This window comes from Pelodiscus sinensis, chromosome 15, assembly GCF_049634645.1.
Source record: "Pelodiscus sinensis isolate JC-2024 chromosome 15, ASM4963464v1, whole genome shotgun sequence".
Taxonomy (NCBI): Eukaryota; Metazoa; Chordata; order Testudines; family Trionychidae; genus Pelodiscus; species Pelodiscus sinensis.
This window is the reverse complement of record NC_134725.1, coordinates 28,801,464-28,821,309: the sequence shown is the minus strand read 5'-3', so window position 1 is coordinate 28,821,309 and position 19,846 is coordinate 28,801,464. Positions and strand designations below refer to the sequence as shown.

The 19,846-nt window shown below is 40.5% G+C and overlaps 1 protein-coding gene across 2 annotated transcripts in view; it reads left to right on the top strand.

Annotated features, from left to right (window-relative positions):
* The window catches only part of TMEM132B (transmembrane protein 132B), a 548,756-nt gene extending 531,663 nt beyond the window's left edge, over positions 1-17,093 (top strand). The window contains exons 5-7 of one of the 2 annotated variants that reach the window (XM_025189548.2): positions 9,030-9,303; positions 10,302-10,493; positions 12,243-17,093. In XM_025189548.2, coding sequence (XP_025045333.1) covers positions 9,030-9,303; positions 10,302-10,493; positions 12,243-13,394 — 1,618 coding nt within the window. In that variant the 3' untranslated portion in view covers positions 13,395-17,093. The remainder of the gene's footprint in view (positions 1-9,029; positions 9,304-10,301; positions 10,494-12,242) is intronic. The other variant, XM_075898470.1, reaches the window with a different exon arrangement.
* The last annotated feature ends 2,753 nt before the right edge of the window (positions 17,094-19,846 follow it).

The following is a 19,846-nucleotide window of genomic DNA, read 5'->3' as shown; positions in this document are numbered from 1 at the left end:
CTGATAGGGTCCAACAGTCCAACAAGAGCATTTATTTTGTTTCATTACGCACCTGGAAAATCATTATCATCTCCTGGAAGTTCTCAGATTTTCATGTGAGATTAATTGCTTCAGTGTGCATTAATGGAGAATACACAGTATGAGCCTCATGCAACAAGCTGGAAATGTAGCTCTGCCATTGAAATAGATGTTTGTCTCTTATGATAGCATTGTGTTCTCACGAGGCTCTCAGGAACGCAGCCTTCACACAGCCTCTGTCCAGTTTTAGCTTCAGCATGAACTAAATAATATAATTCAGAACATCCTATTTCAACCAGCAGCAGTTACCACGGAACAGTAACCAAGACTAAAGCCTAGGGAGAGTAAGTTGGAAGCAGTGTAATGTCAAATGTAGTGAAAGTTTCACATAAAGAAGGTGAGAGATGTAAATTACAGCCTGTGGTGGCTGAGAGTTATTTACTCTGTGGAATCTGATTAGGGCATATTTTCAAGGGGACATCAGAAAAATTAAGTTGAATTAATAAAAAATGTTAATTTTAAATGAATGGGTTAAAGAGCACATGGAAGGAGATGTGAGTGCACCTGATGTGGCAGCGCGTCGGGGTTCCCCCGCCTCCTGCACCCCCATAGTGGCACAAACAGACTCCACCAGCCAGTAGAACAGAGGGAGTTTATTGCTTCTCCCGGGTACAGCACAGCACAGATGTAATCTGGTTACAGGACAGGCCTAGGGTGCCTCAGCCCCCCTTGAGATGGGGGGAGACTGGGCCCCTAAATCCCAGCCCATTGCTTAGTCTGCTTCCTCCATGATACCAGACAGAAACTAAAACTTCTCTTCCAGCCCTGCCCCCCAGCCAGGTGCTGGTCTCCGCCTTCCTTCCTTTGTCTCCCTCCCTGGGAGGCTGAGCCTGGGTGTCTGTGTTAATACACATTTGGGAGAGTCAGTGAGAATCTCCCATCACAGCGCAGGGGCACCACGGGTCACAGAGCAGACAGCACCCCCACTACGCCACACCTGACCAAGGGGGGAAGAACATCTTCATGCGCTTCATTCATTCAAGAAGGGATTTAAACTAGGTTCAAAGGAGGCAGGTGACAAAAGGTTGACCTTAACAATGGGCACGTTAGCACGGAGGAGGCATGGGACATTAAAAATTACAGTTGGGTCACAGGAGCAACAAGAGGGAAACCAGTGGAGAATTTGCTCAACATCTGACTATTTATTTTAAATAGTTTGTTTGACCAATTTGGTACACTTCTCCCTCTGATCATAACTGAAAACAACATAAGGGTTCAGTTGTATCAGGAAAATGGGATGTGCCTACAATGGGATAGCTTCCCATAAGCCAAACAGAAAAGAGACAGAATCACCAAATCAAGTACAGTTCTCAACATTGACATAAGTGAGCAAATGTTGAAAGAGACTGAACCAAGATGAGCTAGAAAAAAAAAGGATGAACCTGAAAGGGGATTGCTTCTCAATAAACCTTACAGAAAAGCGATAAAACAGAGAACTTTGCAGCAGTGCTCTATTTTGGTACAGCTAAATCAATGCTAGACGCAATTTTATTGGAAACCAAATTAACAATAGCCTTTTTTTCTGTTAAAAAATAGCGAATGATAAGAGTTTATAGGGATAAACTAAAACAAATACTTGATGGCATTTCCATTTAAAAATTACTAAAAAAATTAAACAGACAAATTGCAACAGTCTCTTTCTTATGAAATCTAAAATAAAAATTAACTTCTTAAAAAACATAAGACAGGTACTTGCCAGGAGGTACTTGTCTTGAAGTGATGAGGCCTCAGTTAAAGTAGTTTGGCCATTTCTGGTGCCATAGTTTAGGAAAGATCTGGAAAAACTGAAGAGAGTCTAAAGGAGAACAACAAAAATGACAAAAGGTTTAGAAACCTGATCTGTGAGGAAAGATTTTTAAAAATGGGCATGTTGAATCTCAAGAAAAAAGACTGAGGGGAAAGTCTTCAACTATGTTAAGGGCTGCTATAAAGAGGACTGTGATTAATTGTTCTTCCTAGCTACTCAGGGTAGGACAAGATGTAATGGGCTTAATCAGCATCAAGGGAGATTTAGATTAGTTATTAGGAAAACTTGCTAATTATAAGGGTAGTTAAGCACTGGAATAAATTTCCAAGGGAGGATGTAGAGTCCCCATCTTTGGAGGATTAAGAACAGGTTGAGCAAACATCTGTCAGATATAGTCTATGTTTACTTGGTCCTGCCTCAGCAGAGGAGACTGGCCTTTGGGAAATCTAGAGGCCCCTTCAAGCCCTACATTGCTATGACTCTCTCTACATACTTTCGTTCCGAATAAAGTAGCTTTTAAAAGTGAAATAGCCTACCAATGTGAATTAAACTGAAGTGAACAATGGCCACATTAATCCCGCATAACATGTTTTAAGTAATTCCCCTAAAATGAATACCTTTTAGTGAATTCAGATTAAGTTCCTATGTAGAGAATTTGAATGGTAGATTTTATTTTCAGCATCTATGAAGGTATCACATCATATGTCTTGCTGAAAAAAGGGGTTGAATGTCTGCAGCAGACTTGTGTGGCTTCCAGGAATCAAGATCTAATGGCATAAAGCTTTCTATTTGAAAGAGTCAGCTTTTTCTGCATTTAGAGGTGCTGCAAAAATGCCTTAAAAAGTAAATTCTCTCTTTTATGGACATCTCAAGTTCAAAAACCTGCTAAACTGATTTCACGGTTTCTTTTTTTTCCTGTTAAAAAACCTTAGCAACTGGCTAGAGAACCTGCATGCCTAGTTGCAAATTAAAATTAAAATAGACACTTGTAGAACAGCTCTATAATAGAAAGGCAGACAGATCACTGATTATATCATTGCCAGCAGGCACCATTATAACAGGGTTGTTTTAACTCTACCCTCGAGCAAAGATTTTATCTGTCTGAAATGTAAATGAAATGGAATTCTGGTGACCTTGGTACAGTCCAGACAAGCAAAAATCTTTTGAATACATTTGAAAAGGAGCAAGAATTTTGGATAAGCAGAATTTTGAGAAATATTCAAAGCACAAGGCTCACTAACTTTAGAGGTAACAAAAAAACCCCACATATATGAAGCAGTAGCTTGTATTTAAGATGACATATCTTAAAATGTGTTCAAGGAAGTTCAAAGAAGAATTTTAGGCCTACTAAAATCACTAACTAGATATTAAGGCATTAGTGGGACAATGTAATTTAATGGATTTCGGATAGTTTGCTGGGTCCCAAAAGTCAAAGTATTGAAAAGCTCTCTCATAGAACACTAGAACTGGGAGAGATCTTGAGAGGTCATTGAGTCCAGTCCCCTGCCCTCACGACAGGACCCAGGACCGTCTAGACCATCCCTAATAGATGTCTATTGAACCTGCTCTTAAACATTTCCAAAAGATGGAGATTCCACAACCTTCTTAGGCAATTTCCTTTATGGCTGACAAAGAGCCAGTTCTGTTTTGTTAAGAGAACTGGCTTGTGCCAATATCCTATGATGCCTGCCTTGATGGCTCTGCTCAACATGTTGTGATCTCTGCTGCCCTGCAGGCAAGCACCTCTCCCCTGTCAAAGCTCCAGGAAGTATCTGATAGCTCAATGGGACCAAAGAATAAATCACTGGAATGCCCCTGTTGTGTCCAGCACTAGAAAGGCAGCAGCAGGCAGACTGCTGCCACATGAGGAGGGCTGGAGAGGCCACTTTGCTGCTTTGACATTCCTCAGCATGGAGAGCTTAAAGACCTAAGAGGGAATGCCAAGAAGCACAGGGATCAGCTCTGTCTTCCCACAACACCACACTATGGGACGCTGACCGACATTGCTTTGCTCTGTCAACAGGATGCTAGCAAAGTGGCCATGAAATGTCAACAATGGGAGGAAGAAAAACTGGATTGATCAGTTTTTACTTTGGTGACTTTTTGCATGATGTCAGCACTTTTGGTGCCAAACCATCCAAGTGCAGACATAGCTTTGGAGTAGCATTTTCTGCCATGTGGATAGCTGTGAGTTCTAGAGAGCAGTATGTTGTAAGAACTTCTATACCTCCTGTGGTCAAGGACATAAACTCTTTTGACCCATTGGAGTTCTGACCTCAGAAAGCTGGAGTGGGTTCACAGACTGAAAATAACAGAGGAGCACAGCAGGTGATTTCACTTCTTCCTTGCCACCTCCAGGAAACCAAGCAGTCTCCTCCAGCTGTGGAGCAGAATGGGTCTGATTAATTTCCCCCATCCTCACCCTACTCATTTTGAATGACAATTAAATAGACATTCCCTGTGAACAATTCTAGTAATCTGCAGGTTCAGTCAGCAGAGGAAACTTTAAGAACAGCAACATGCAGGTGGGTCAGACTAAGTCAGGGATTTTGAATGTGAAAATAATAAGGAAAATACAGATATGTAGCCCCACCCTTTAAAAATGAATCACAGGGGACATCTTTGCTGTAATCAGAGATGTGACAACAGCACATGTAGCTTTGCTTTTGCTCACTGTAATGATAAGAACAGTGCTCCTGCTGCAGTCCTGGCTAACTGCTCAGGAACGTACCTAGATCCAGGGGTGGGGTATTCTGTGCTGCCTATTAGAGGTAGCCAAAGCCAAGCTATGTATACTGCTGTCACACCTGGTCTGGGTTAAAATTTCCCCAAAGTTTGGGGTTATCAGATTTTGGGTTTTGGTTCAGGTATTGCTTAGTATTGACAGAACAAATCTGAATATGGCAATGAAGAAACAGAGTGGGATATTGAGTCCTGGAAAGATTCCACTTGTCTTATTTAGAAAGGATTGGTTTAAGAATTTTTGAAATTCCTCTCTTTTTTAGCTGTATCTGCCTATGGGGAAGGGTACAATTTTTTTACCGGACTACTGAGTTCTTTTATAGTGTTTTACCACCTCCAGAGCCTTAAACAATTTAGGGGTAGTTCAGCTCTTCTCTCATCCCATTTGTTTACCTTGACTGGAGCCCATCAATTGATGGAAGCCAGATTTCATTTTGAGATGGTTATGGAACAGAAAAGACATGAAATAAAATAAGAGTTTTAGATAGAAATTTAGATAAAAGATATTAATTGCATTGGAGTAGTAGAAGGCTGATTGTGTCTCTTTTCTCTCGATGAGAAACCACCCAGATTTGGAATTTGCAAAACCTCACTCAGATTTTGATCTTGTAAAATCCTATTATGACTGATTCAGATCTGGATTATAGTGTGTCTCATTTTATGGAGTCAGATTATTTAAAAAAAAAGCTTCTACTCATAATCCATCTCTAGACTAAACTCAAAAGTGTGGTGGGGAGGGAGAAATTTTCATAATTGCTCACCAATCAACAGCTCCCATTTAGGAATCAAAATAATTAGACAGATTTTCCAGAGCAATTTAAGGACTGGGTGCTGAGAATTCTGAAAATATGCCCCTTCATTCTGGTGCTTAAGTGGGAACAGCTGGCCTCAGTTATGAACTTAGACCAGTTCTGAAATCTGCCTTGGATATTTATTTATTTCTACTGGCATGAAATAAATTTCTGTGCATAGGATTTGCACTGCTTTTTACATGGTAAGTCAGCCTTCAATCTTCCTTTGTTCAAATATAATGTGCCGCATTCTTGCTGGGTGTAAATCCCTTTGGTATCAGTGAAGTTACTATTCAGTGATACTAGAGAAATGTATTCAATGATATGAGGCAGACCTGGCAGGAGAGGTAATATCTTTTATTGGGGGAACTTGTGCTGGTGAATGACAAAGGCTTATAAAAAGGAGAGTGATACATTAATCTACTTAACCACTGAGGATGGGGCAAAAAGCAATGGGTTTAAATTGCAATCTGGGATATTCAGATTAAATATGAGGAGAAAACTTCCTAACTGTAAAGATATTTAAGCACTAGAACAAATCACCTAGGGAGCTTTTAAAATCTCTGTCATTGGAAGTTTTAAAGAACATGTTAAACAAACACCTGACAGGGATGATCTAGATAATATTTAGTCCTGCCTCAGTGCAGAGAGCTGGACTAGACAATCTATTGAGGTCCCTTCCAGTCCTATATTTCTATGATTCTATTAAACTCTTTCCTAACATTACTTTTCTCGTGTGAAGTTGCTGCATGACCCACATGGATGTTATTTACCAATAGGAATGGAGTTAGTTTGCAGCCTCACACAGGAAGGGGAGGTGTGTCTGAGACAATTTTTCTAGTGCAGATATAGCTCACAATTCAAGAATGCAACATTTCCCCATTCTGTGAAGATTCTACATGGTGCTTTTCTTCCATTCTGGTTTGGGCCAGATAGTACCAAGATATTAGCTGACCTGCCTTGTCTCTCTGGGTACGTCTAGACAGAGGGGCTATTTTGGGATACCAGAGATATCCCAAAATAGTTACCCTGCGTCTTTTAAACACACCTATTATTACAAAATAATGGGCGTGCTATTCTGGCATCCCTGTAACTTTTGTTCCATGATATACATGTAACTTTCATTCCATGAAATACCATGTTATTTCAAAATTTGGTGCTATATAGATGTGCTAAATTTCAAAATAAGCTATTTTGAAATAAATTCGACATAAGATACGCAATTTGTGTAGCTCAAATTGTGTATCTTATTTCAAGTTCAGGGTGCTGTGTAGATGCACCCTCTAATAACCTGGGTTCAAACTGGCTACATCAGTGCTGCCAACACTATTTCAGCTACTAAATGGTGTCCTCTATAGCCATGTTGCAGTATACATCACTACACTAACTTATAGAGAACATCAAGATTTTCGTGGTTCTAGCCTGCTGAAGAATGTACATATTTAGAGCCTTTTTTTTAACCTTATTGGCTGCTAATTTTGTTGTAAGACAAAATTACAACAACTGTGTTTTATAATAGTTTTTTTCATAGTTTTTTCAAAGAGGTAAAAGAACACAGCAAACACTAAAATGCTTCCTCAAGCGCCATGAAAAATAGGAGGGCTTATCCACCAACCTTTAGAAATGGTTACAAGAAAAAGGAGCGAAATCAAATGTTTCTAGGCAATGTATTCCACAGTAAGGGGGCATAATGAGAGAAAGTATGACCGCCTACTGCTTAATAGCAGACTTTCAAGACATCAAAAATGGTTCAAATTAGGGAATCTGTGTACTTGTCCTAGGGTATCAAGCGAATCAATGAAAAAACAGTGTTTAAACCATGGAAAATGTTGCTTTGTGTATGAACAGCAGTATTTCTGTACAAGCCTATAGGAACGTTTAAGTGCATAGCTGCAATTATTACAGTATGTGGGAAGATAATTAGAAAATGATAAGGCAGGTGTCCATAATGGTACTATTGAGCATAGCTGTGAGTGATGGCACAGCCAGCCATGAGCCTCATACTGCTATTTGCACATCATATGTATTAATTGATATGCAGATTACTTACAAAAGAGTTAGGTTCTGTTTAATCTGAACTCCTGCATGGTTGTTACATTGAATTATACCTGTCCAGTTACTCACATGAACAGACTTGTATTTAGGATTAAATAGTAAAGTCCTATGTCTCAAATGCATAGGGCTCTTGTGAGCTGGAGAGGGGGCTAAAGGAGGAATGTGACCTAAGTGAGGGGTGAGAAAATAGATGTTAGGGATCCTTGAATGTATTGTACCTTTGCAGGACATGAGCAAAGATACTTCCATGAGGGTACTGCAGAATGGATCATGCTTAACAATGACATATGCCACCCCTGTTATGCAGCTGTAGCCTCCCCTTCTTCCAGTGCTGATTTTCAGCCTGCAGCATGCATGTGGCAGGGTGGTGGCCTAGCCATGCTGTCAAACTTTTCAAGATGTTTTTCTTAGGCCACATGTACACGAGGGGGGCAAAGTCGAACTAAGGCATACAACGGTAGGTACATGAATATCATCACTGGGGACGATGTATATTACTGCAGTGCCTCAACCGGGGGGAGAGAGGGGTGTCGATGGGAGAGTTGCTTCCTTCAATTACCCTAACTCTTAGTGACCTGGTGGAGTATCGGAATTGACATGAGTGTGATCAGTGGTTGATGTAGCATGTCCTTTCTAGATCCGCTAAATCAACCCCAGGAGTTTGATCTCTGCAGCATTGACCTCCCGGTAAGTGAAAATGGGGCCTTTGTCACGAAGGCTATGTCTAGACAGTGGCGCTGTTTTGGGATAGTGGACGTATCCCAAAAGAGCAAATCCACATTTTTAAACAAACTAATTATTTTGATGTGTAGACAGCACCAAATTTCAAAATAAGCTATTTAGAAATTACCTAGAAATAAACTATGCAATGTGCATAGCCCAAATTGTGTAGCTTATTTTGAGGTAAGGGTGCAGTGTAGACGCACCTCCTAGAGAATTTGAGCTTCTGATAAACAAAAGAACAGGTTACAGGCCCATTGAATCTTCAGCAATGATGTAAATGCCTCAGAGTATATCTACACTACCACCCTAGTTCGAACTAAGGTGGTTAATGTAGGCAACCGAAGTTGCAAATGAAGCCCGGGATTTAAATATCCAGGGCTTCATTTGTGTACCAGTAATTCGTATTAGAGAGCCTAATCCGAACTACCTACTCCTTGCCGTGTGTAGCCACGGGCATGGAGTCAGAACGACCGGGGTTTTAAAAATGGCGGCGCCCGGCAAGATGCAAATTTAGCCCGGGATATTTAAATCCCGGGCTTCATTTGCAACTTCAGTTGCCTACATTAACCACCCTAGTTCGAACTAGGGTGGTAGTGTAGACATACCCTCAGAGAGTAGGGATATTCCATTGAGAAAAGCATTCAAACATCTCAGGGTGATTCTCTGCTGTCCCTAACTGAGCAAGGCTTCTAAATGGTACATTATGAAACAGCTATGGAAAACTGTGATTAAAGTTTGTCAGCGGAGACATCTAAATCAAGTTTATCATTCCTCACCAGGCTGGGAGATAATAATGAAAGGACTAGTATATTGACTTGTTACTCAGATGGAGGTTTTGAAGATTATAATGTGATCCTGAGAATTAAGAATAATAAATACAGATCCATTTACAGGCCTACCCGAGACAGTGATGATGAAGAGGATGAAGAGAGGAAAGGAAGAGGCTGCAGTCTTCAGTACCAGCATGCCATGGTTCGAGTTCTCACACAGTTTGTAGCAGAGTCTTCTGATTTTGGAGGCCAGCTGACCTACATGTTGGGATCTGAGTGGCAGTTTGATATTACGGATCTCGTGTCCGATTTCATGAAGGTGGAAGAACCTAAGATTGCTAAATTACAGGATGGACGGGTACTAGTTGGCCGTGAACATGGGATAACTACAGTTCAGGTAGTAGCTTAAAATATATCTATATAGTCAGTGGGGAGAATTTGGGGAGAGTGCAGTTGATTACTGACTGTAATATAAAATGCTGTTATGTCTACAGTAAGCATTAATTTAACACAGAAGTCTGATTAGGTTTCACTTTTGTTTCCAGTCATTTTCATTGCTTGATTCTTAATTACAGTAACACAATCCAATTTGGGACAGTTTTTCTGTATTTGCTTATATAACCTCCCATTATATTCTTGTATACAAAGTCTATATTTTGGACCAAAAATAAAAGGACAGTGACGTTTTAGGCATGAAATAATACTCAGTGAATAGGAAGATTCCCACTGACTTCATAGGCATTGGAATCAACATCCTTTAGGATAGATTTTCAAAGGTATTTAGGAACCTACAGGTGAAGATAAGCATCAACTGGGATATAGAAGAGCACCTGAGCAGGTTAGGTAACTAACTCTCATTGAAAGTCAATAGATGTTAAGTGCCCAATTTACCTGGGGATTTTTGGCAACCCCACTAGCATATTTAAGCATCTAAATCCCTTTGGAAATCTGGACCTCTGGCTCTTTCAAGAGATCAGCTCACCTGAGTTCTTACAAGTATTATATTCTGAGGCCAGTGGATTCTGTATTTCGCTCAATTATAGTATTAGCATTATTCAATAGCCAGCAGTGTAATTATATCAATAGGAGATTCTGCAGAAATTGTAAATGTAGCTATCTATTTTTAAAAAATTAAATCAATTACGTTTAGTTCATTAATCTCAATTCTCTACCCATGCTGCACAGGGATGAGTCTGTAATTTAAAAACAATGGCATATATAGTAATTAAATAGCAAATGGGTGTAATGTTTTGGGAAACATCAATTATAGCTTATAAAGGAATACAGCAAACACAGAACTCAATTGAAAATGTACCAGTCAGTGAGTCGAGTTACTATTTTATACCATTGCACCACTCGCTGTTTAATACAAGAAAACATCTTTGCTCTTTGAAGGTGCTGTCACCTCTCTCTGACTCCATCTTGGCAGAGAAGACAGTAACAGTGCTGGATGACCGCGTCACAATCACAGACTTAGGGGTACAACTTGTTACGGGCTTGTCCCTGTCTTTACAAATAAGCAAAGGAAATAAGAGAACTATTGTCTCCACAGCATCTGCTTGTGATATTCTTCATACTCCAAAACAGGTATGGTCCAAAAGCATATTGAGCATTATAATTAATAGATTTGCTTACTGTGTTTTGCAGGATGCAAGGGAGAAGCTTATGGTAGAGCTATGCAGCATGTATAAAGTATGCCTGTTTGAAAAACAGTACGTCTCATGCAGCTTAAGACAGAGTTCCTCATTGGAGAAGTGTATTTGTCACTAAGGTGGAAATATGTAACTCCCAAGGCACATTAGTGTGCTACAAGATTTACCTGGTATTGCTTTGGTCTTTGAGCATCTCTGGCAGGTGTGAGGGGAAGGACAGGACTGAACTGTCTAGTGACTCTCATGCAGGGCTGGGTTGGCCAGGACTGAGCTGGGTGATGATCAGGATTGCTGGACAGCAGGGCTCTCCCCCATATCTGGCGCTGCAGCCAAGAACCAGGGAGGGCTTTGTGGACAGGGAGACCGCTTCCCTGGGCTGAAAGCCAGCAATGTGGAGAAGATCTGGCCCCATCTGGTCACTCTCTTCCTGGTGGGGCCATCCCTATTCAATCCCTGTAGCCCTGGCAGATTGAAGTAGCATGGCTTTTGCATGATTAGGCCTATATATTCATTTGGATGAGATGGTTCAGATTTGGCCACCCTTCTTGATGCTGACCTTATTCTGTAAGTAGTTCCAGAGTAAAAGTGAAATTATGAAAGGAGTAGGGCATATAACACAATGTGAGAGTGGCAGATTCTACTCCTATGAAAGCAGGTAAGATTTTTACCTATTAACCAAACCAGTTAGGTTTTGATAGTTCCATATGCCATCTGCAGCTATGTTTGTCTCATGCTTATTGCTACTGCGAAAAATATTGAGTTTGAGCAAATGACTCTCCAGATGTAAGCAGGAGCACATTTTTGTAAGAGTCTTTGTGGTGTCCAGAAGAAATTATAATGGAGATTGCCTATTGCCTAGAACTGGAAGGGACCTTGAGTCCAGTCTCCTGCCTTTACAGCAGGACCAAGTACCATCCCTAATGATTTTTTTGCCCCAAAGGGCCTCTGCAAGGATTGAACCCACAACCCTGGGTTTAGTAGGCCAATGCTCAAACCACTGAGCTATCCCTCCCCCCTACTGCAACAGTGTTCCCTTTAAGCTATGTAACAGCACAGCTTCACAGGATATTAATCAGACCCACCCAGTAAGAGGCTCCGCCCAGTCATAGGTTCAGGAGGGGCACATTAATCACCTGTGAAGCTGTGCTGCTGTGCAGCTTAGAGGGAACACTGTACTGCAGTGTTAGAAATAACTGTGATTGAAAATGATAAATATTTCATTCAAATCTGTTTCATAATGCATTGTTTAAGTAAGCCGAGCGTGAACGCCACACCAAATGCATTATATTACACATTAGGTTAAAGCCAAGGAGCATTTTCAAAATGTCCCCTGTTACTCTCTATTTTTCTAAATTTACTAAAAATCATGATATTGGAAATCCAATTAATTTCATCAGTGGGCTTCGATGTTGAAAAATGCCTGCTTGCTTTGTACCCAAAAGGAATTGTGAGCATCATTTTGCAGGCACATTTTATTAGGTGGCATCTGCACATAAGATAAATATCTAAATAGAGCAGAGCACACAAAGCTGTAGATGCAAAACCTGAACTTGAATGGAAGCATTTTTGCAAAAACACAGGAACAAAGCTATGTCATATATTTATATCACTAGGGTCAAATAAGCATAAGCTCTGAAAACCCTAATACGTGGTGTCTTATCATTCTCTCCTTTCCCTCTTTTAGGAAGCCGTAGTCAGCACTTGGATTTTGTTCAGTGATGGCACTGTGACACCTTTAGATATTTATGACTCCAAGGATTTTTCTGTTACGGTAACTTCCCTGGATGAGATGGTGATATCTGCCCAGCAAAACTTTCAATCCAAGTTGCCTCTGGTAGTTGCAGAGGGTGATGGGCAAGGACCCTTGATTAAAATTGAAATGGTGATCAGTGAACCTTGCCAGAAGACAAAGCGAAAGAGCATTCTGGCTGTTGGGAAAGGAAATGTCAAAGTGAAATTTGGTCAGAGAGGTTCTGACCACAAAGGAAGCACCAATGACGTTGATGATGTAGATAGAGAGTTTAACCACCATGTGAACAATGCTATAGAGAAGACGGCAGAAGAAGAGAGGACATTGCAAGAATGGGCCAAACAAGGGACCTTTATTAATCATGAAGACAATGCCAACAAAAGCACAACTTCCAGATCTCCTATTGATCAGGAAAAGGCTCACGAGAATAGCCTCCAAAGTAAACCAACTGCATTCACAAGTTTTCCTGCCCAAGTAGAGTTACCAGGGCAGAATAACCCCAATGATCTTGCGTTGACTTCTAGAGGGTTAACTGATTTGGAGATTGGCATGTATGCGCTGCTGTGTGTTTTCTGCCTAGCAATTTTGGTCTTCTTAATTAACTGCGTGGCATTTGCTTGGAAGTACAGACACAAAAGGTTTGCTGTGAGCGAACAAGGCAACATCCCACATTCTCATGACTGGGTCTGGCTTGGAAACGAGATAGAACTCTTAGATAACCCAGTTGACATTTCGCTCCCATCTGAGGACTGCACTACCATGAGTGACAGAGGGATGCAGTTTGAAGAAAGCAACTTTCTCCTTAATGGGAGCTCTCAGAAGACTCTTCATAATCAGATCCTCAGATCTTGTGAGTATGCTTGTGAGAAGGAAGTTAAAAGTGAACCTATAAATCCATCTGGGCCAAAACGGAAGAGAGTCAAGTTCACTTCATATACCACGATACTGCCAGAGGATGGAGGTCCTTACACCAACTCAATTCTGTTTGACAATGATGATAACATTAAATGGGTCTGTCAAGATATGAATCTTGGTGATTCCAAGGAACTTAGAGATTATATGGAAAGACTGCAAGACAATATGTAAAATACTTTCTAACGTTTGTATTCACCTTTATGCCTTCTGTTTCATGGATAGTGGATCAGTCAGTCCAGTCAGCAATAGGAGGTTACCACGGAGTCTAACATTAGGAGCTCCCAAGATGATAACTGCATGTCGTCGAGTTGGTACAAGAGGCTGGCTGAGTTAATCCTGTTTCACTATAAACCAGGACGTGCCCCTGAAACAACTCCATGTAGATGTTGAAGGTGTCGCACATGATGGCTGTTTTCGCATACTGCCTGGTACTAGCTAAATGCTAATACAATTATGCTCAGACTCAGAGAAGACTACGTTTGTTTGTCAACTCATGATAAACAGTGAATCAGAAAAAATGGGATTTGGGGGTTGATTTTTCTAATCATCATCCTTTGTAAAGCACAGTGGATATTTCTTGCATATAGCCTGAGAGTAGGCTTACTATAAAAGAGATCTGAATCAATCTGTCCAATTTTATTGGCCTATGAGCAATGCAGCCAAGTAGTCTCATTATTTTTTACAGAGGCATACACCTACATGTGGTTAATTTCTTATCTGTATTGTTTATGAAGATTATCTGATTTAGGGGACATTAATATTTTCTTTGGAGACTTTTTTTGGTTGTACCAAAGTGTACCGCAGTATATTTACAGGTAATTCAGGTTTTCTATTCATGTGCATTAGCTCTCTAGAATACCTCTTCGTCGCTGACTATCTTTCTCCTTCCCATGCAAATCTTTAATATTTTAAATGTAGAAACGTATTAGTAATCTTACACTGGAAAGGGGTTGTATCTTCTTACAGGGAACTGTATATACAACAATAAACCCTGGAAAATAAAAATCAAGGTGCAGTCCTGGGTTTATTTTTATCATTTGATTATATGAAAAATAATTTGAAACAAAGTAAATACATGATAAAGAAAAATGCTTCTAATGAAACAACAACAGTTATGGAAATTCTTTGTGGGCAACACATGTTGTTTTTACAACATTGAATGCAAACATGATATTGGAATGTACTGAACAGGAAGCAAAATTCTTGGGAAATAAGCACAATTTTTAAACTGCCATTAGACTGTGCTAAAAATATATTATTGCTGCAGTTTAGCAGTATGTACACATCCATCTGCAATGGCTGGTGCATGTGGGCCCTATCTAAAAGCCACCTCTAATCATATGTCTGGTACAGAGAAAACTTTTACAACAGGCTCCATCACAAGAGAAAATACCAGGCACAGTTATATATAATGATTATCTCCAGTCTTGACAGGAGTACTGGAGATTCAAAGCTTCCATTTCACGAACTTTATATGCATTTTTACATTGAAGTACAATTAAAATGTGTTGAAAATTATAGCCAAGAAACCTTTCTGCATGAACTGTCTAAGAGAAGCAGAAAAGTATATTGGGCCCATCATGAGAAATGACACCTGATCCAAATGCAACTCACATCCCTCCGCTCTCTCAAAATAATAAAAATAATGAACATAATGGCACTTATGGATGGGATGGCTCTGTTAATGGTAGACAAGAGTCTTAAGCCACATTGTTTATACTGAAAGTTTCCCCTCTATGAACAAGCCTTGAAAAAGGGTGAAATGGTAATTTTTGCGGTAATTACATCACAGGTTATGTAGCTGTGAGACCAGGATCACTAAAAGTAGAGTGCACACTTTCCATGATGGTGTTCCACTGTGTGCACATATAAAATAAACTATGAAGAATAAAAAAACAAAGAATACAAAAGGAATTTATAATTTAGCACAAAGGTTAGCTGAGCTGATGAAGAATTTTACATAAGCCAGCCTACTGTCTAGTACAGGATTTGCTTGGTTTTGGAGCCTTGACTTTCGTACTATATAGGAGTCACACACAGCAAGTCCACCTAGACATTGTCATAAAATACAAACTATTAAAAATATAAGTAGTTTACAAAAACTCAATTAAAAACAAAAAGGGAAGCAGAATTTAGCCTCCCATACAAATCTTGCAAAGACACAAAATAGTCTGGAACTATAAAAATATATTTGAGTTTAAACTTTAAAAGGTCTAACATGCTACATAAAAGTTCAGAAATAGAAAATGATAATAAATAAGCATGCAGAGGGCCAAAAATAAAACAAAAAGCAGAGACAACAATAAAAGCTGAACATGAGACTGCCCGAAGTAACTCCCTTAGTTGCAGTGGTGTAAATGCAGAAACTATTAAAATCAGTGGAGTAACTCTGGATGTATGCCAGTGTAAAAGCACCACTAGAGTGAAATGAACATTATTTGCAGATCAAGTGAAACAACATCACCGATTAACCAAAAACATCACAGCTGATTAACAAAAGGAAGGAATGACATTAGGAGGCAGATAATACATCATCAAGAAACTTCAAATGACTAATAAAAATCTATCCCCTCAATTCCCTCCTCCCCCTGCTCCAATAATGACTGGATTAATGTGCCCATAACTATTAAGTTTATGTAGCTGTAGAAATGGGAAACTCCTTTGGCTCCATACAGAATTAGCCAGTGCTTTGTGTGATGTCTACTGTTCTACACAAAGAAAAGGAAACATGTTGCATGGTGGGTGTTTTTTGTCACCTGCCCCATTCCCTGAAAACTACGAATAAAAGGGAAGTTTAATTTAATATGTTGATTCTTTGCAACTTCAGAACTCTGCAATGCCCAACCCTCAGCTGCTGTAAATTATGAAGTGGTTAACTACAACAGCTGAAGATATAGCCCATAGAGAATATTGAAGAAAGAGTTCATTTTCCACCATGTAGAACTATTATATTTCATTTGGACATTTTAGACTAGCTCCATATGGCTTGCCTATACACACTTCCTGATTTAAATACCAGTTTGGGAAAATAGCCCCCTTTCCCCTGTACTCCTCTTAATGTAGGTACCAGCTGTTGTTTCTTAGTTCTCATTGGGAAATGTATACAAGAAAATCTTCCAGCCATATGATTCAGTAGAAAACAGTATATTATATAATGGGAGACAATTTTTATTTCAAGATGGAGTACATCACAAATGGGATACCAAATATTCATAGAAGATGTGTTCTTTTCTGAAATACATCTTGTATATGCTACATTGAAATACACTGTGTAGCAGTGATGGGCAACCTAGGCTAATGAGTGGACCACATAAATGGCCCTCCATCCCAGTGAGCCCCAAGATTGTCCAAATCAAGAAGGTCTCTTGAGATAGGATAGTTTTGCTCATTGTGCTTGGGTATCTAGCATTTGCAGGGTATGTCAATTAAACCATAGCCTCACTTTGGATACAGAGGGAATGCACAGCTCTCACAGTCCGTGTTGTGTGCAATCAGCACGCACTTCACTTCACATGCCCTTGCTTTATGTGTGTGTCACTTTAATAATACTGGTAGGCAAAAAAATTATGTGAATGGAAACCAGCAGAATCTGGCCACCCCATGCATGTGCAATAGTAACAAAAAATGTCTTGTGGGCCACACATAGTATCCTGAGGGGTAGCATGTAGCCTACGGGCCACAGGTTGCCCACATCTGCTGTATAGTATATAGTGAAATACATACGCTAACTACTAAATCTATAACAATGACTATGTATACTCATCATACCCCAAATATTTATTCAGTATGGTAAGTGTTAGCTGTATAACATAAGAAATGTGTACAAAATAAACTGTAAGTTCAGACAATAGCAGCTGATTTTCATACCTGTGTAATTTGTATAACAATTAAGTTATCCAAGCTTCCGTTTACATCATTAAATGCACCATTTTTAAAAGTTAATTTTCTATTTGTTAGAGTTCAGAAATAAGACTTCACTCTCCAGCAAAGAAACACTTGAATGATATTGTGAAACTTGTGAACTCTAACCCAGGGATAAACAGATTCCTCATGTGATTCTTCAATTTAACTCTACTATTTTAATCACACAAAAAGAAAGGTGATGGGCCATCACTGTGGTGTGATGAGGGGTGAGGTTATAACAACATGCACTCTTTTGGCAAACCAAGAACATGTGGGATTTGACTCCCCGGATGCCCATTGCCCACATCTGGGTGGACTTTCAGGTTTTGATAGAGTGTTTCATAAAATCTTATGCATACAATCTTATCCAGTCCACTGCTTTCATACTGGGGGAAAAGGTGTGATAATCTGAAGGGTTAAAATGCAAAATTTCTGTGAATGATGCATATCATCCAAGGTTTCACGGTCTCAGTAAGTACAATCCTCTGGTTGTATGAAATATGCTTGTAGATTTGGGAAATGGGTTTATAGTTACCCTCAGGCCTGTGCATTTCCCAATGCAAATAATGGGCAAGCTTCTTAGTTCTACTATCCTGGTGTGAATCTAGAATAATATATTTATACGGTTTTTGGAGTGCACACAAGGATAGCATCTGAGCATCTCCTGCCTATTAATTTTCCTCATAATACATTAGTAAGGTAGATTGTGGGAACCTGAGACAGATGGCTGATGCGACTTGTCCAAGGTCCATGGCAAATCCAAAAATATTATGGAGCTATTCTATGGGATTGTGTGCTACTCTTAAGTATAAGACCACACTCCCTCCTACCGCAAATACAGGCAGTCCCCGACTTACGTGGATCCGACTTACGTCGGATCCCTAGATACGAACGGGGTGAGGCAACTCCCGCACATGCGCAGCAGCATTCCCGGGGCTCGCTCACCTGGGTCCTAGGATCCTCCTCCTCCTCGGGCCGGCTCCGACTGGGGTCCCAGAGAGCTGCCCGGCAGAGGAAAAGTGCCTCCCCATGCCAGCAACAGGCTGCCCCCTCCCCTGAGCAACAGGCTGCCGAACAGACAAAAGCAGCCTCTCTGCCCCTCCTCCCCTCTATACATGCGGGCTCCCGGAGCGCAGCAGCGTCCCCGGGGCTCGCTCACCTGGGTCCTAGAATCCACCTCCTCCTCCTCTTCGGCCGGCTCCAACTGGCCTCTGCCTGCAGCAGCTGGCCACAGAGACAGGGATCCCGCAGAGCTGCCGGGCAGAGGAAAAGTGCCTCCCCACGCCCGCTGCCCCCCCCCCCCCGCGGCCTCGCAGCCTGCACGCCTCCCCCCTCTCCCCTGCCAGCAACAGGCTGCCCCCTCCCCTGAGCAACAGGCTGCCGAACAGCAGACAAAAGCAGCCTCTCCGCCCCTCCTCCCCCTATACATGCTGGGCTCCCTGGGCAAACAAAGACTCCACCAAAACAAACAAAGTGCTGGCCTCATTGTGTTAGCAAAAAAAGGACCCTCCTCCTAGAACCCTGGGTGGTGTGTGGAAATAAAGCTATTAGCTCAAAGCATGGTGCAGAGCTGTTTGGTATTTGATGAGTTACTCCTTTAGTCCTGAGTTTGTCACAGGGACAGAAATAGATGTGAAATCTTCTGAACAGGGGAACAGACAGCAAAACAAACATTAGAGGGGAGTTAACCTTTCCCTATGCTATCCAAAACTAAAAAAAATGTTTAGCTAGAGTTTCCCCTACAATATGTACCAGTTCCGACTTACATACAAATTCAACTTAAGAACAAACCTACAGTCCCTATCTTGTACGTAACCCGGGGACTGCCTGTATAGTAAATGGAATCAGAGTTCCATATGTAGCCCTATACTACTCTCTTTGAGCTCAAGAGGAATAAATTTGGGTCACTAATGCATACACTGGCACCTGCCAGTGCCAACAGATTAACTGAGTTTTCCCTAATAGGATCCATTAATGGTGCTTAATTCATTAAAAAAAGCCTTTATTTTTAATTTAGTGAAAGTTATCTGGTGGTGAACATCAGTCAGGATCTTCAAAGATGCCAGAGGATGAATTTTAATAGATTTTGGGCATGTGATTCCCATCAGGCATATTGAAAATTGCAGTAGTAGAAAAGGAGACATTTTTAAAAGTGACCTCTTGTCCTGCATGGTATTTGTAAGGAATTACTTTGGGTCTTACATTGAGTAGCCTCTTCCTAAACAAAGCATTTCCAAAAAGGCAACTCGTGTTGTTAGGGTCTTCTCAATGCACGTGAAGCTATCAGAACATGGACCTTTATACCTAGAAAAAAGTCTTGTGTCTCACTTCAAAATCTATAGTTATATTGTCGATACCTAGCCCTACAATCAAATGAAAATGATCAACTTACATCACTGCTGTGCTACCACAGATAAGCTTTTTGGGATGCTTTAACAACATGATGGAGTTGCTGGTGATAGCAGGGGAAAGACTTGATGACTCAGGAGGTCTCTGTCAGTCCTATGTCCTACATTCAAACGAAAAATATTACATGGATCAGTAAACAACTGGATGGCAAATATGATACAGTTAGAGCCTGGTTTTCAGTTGAAGTTGTATCTGAAATAAACAAGCCATTAGCATTTGACAGCAGAAGGAGCTGCAGGGTGATATTTATCAAAAGTTAAATAGGACAAATTGTGAAATCCTGATGCAGCTGAAATTCCTACTTGTTTCAC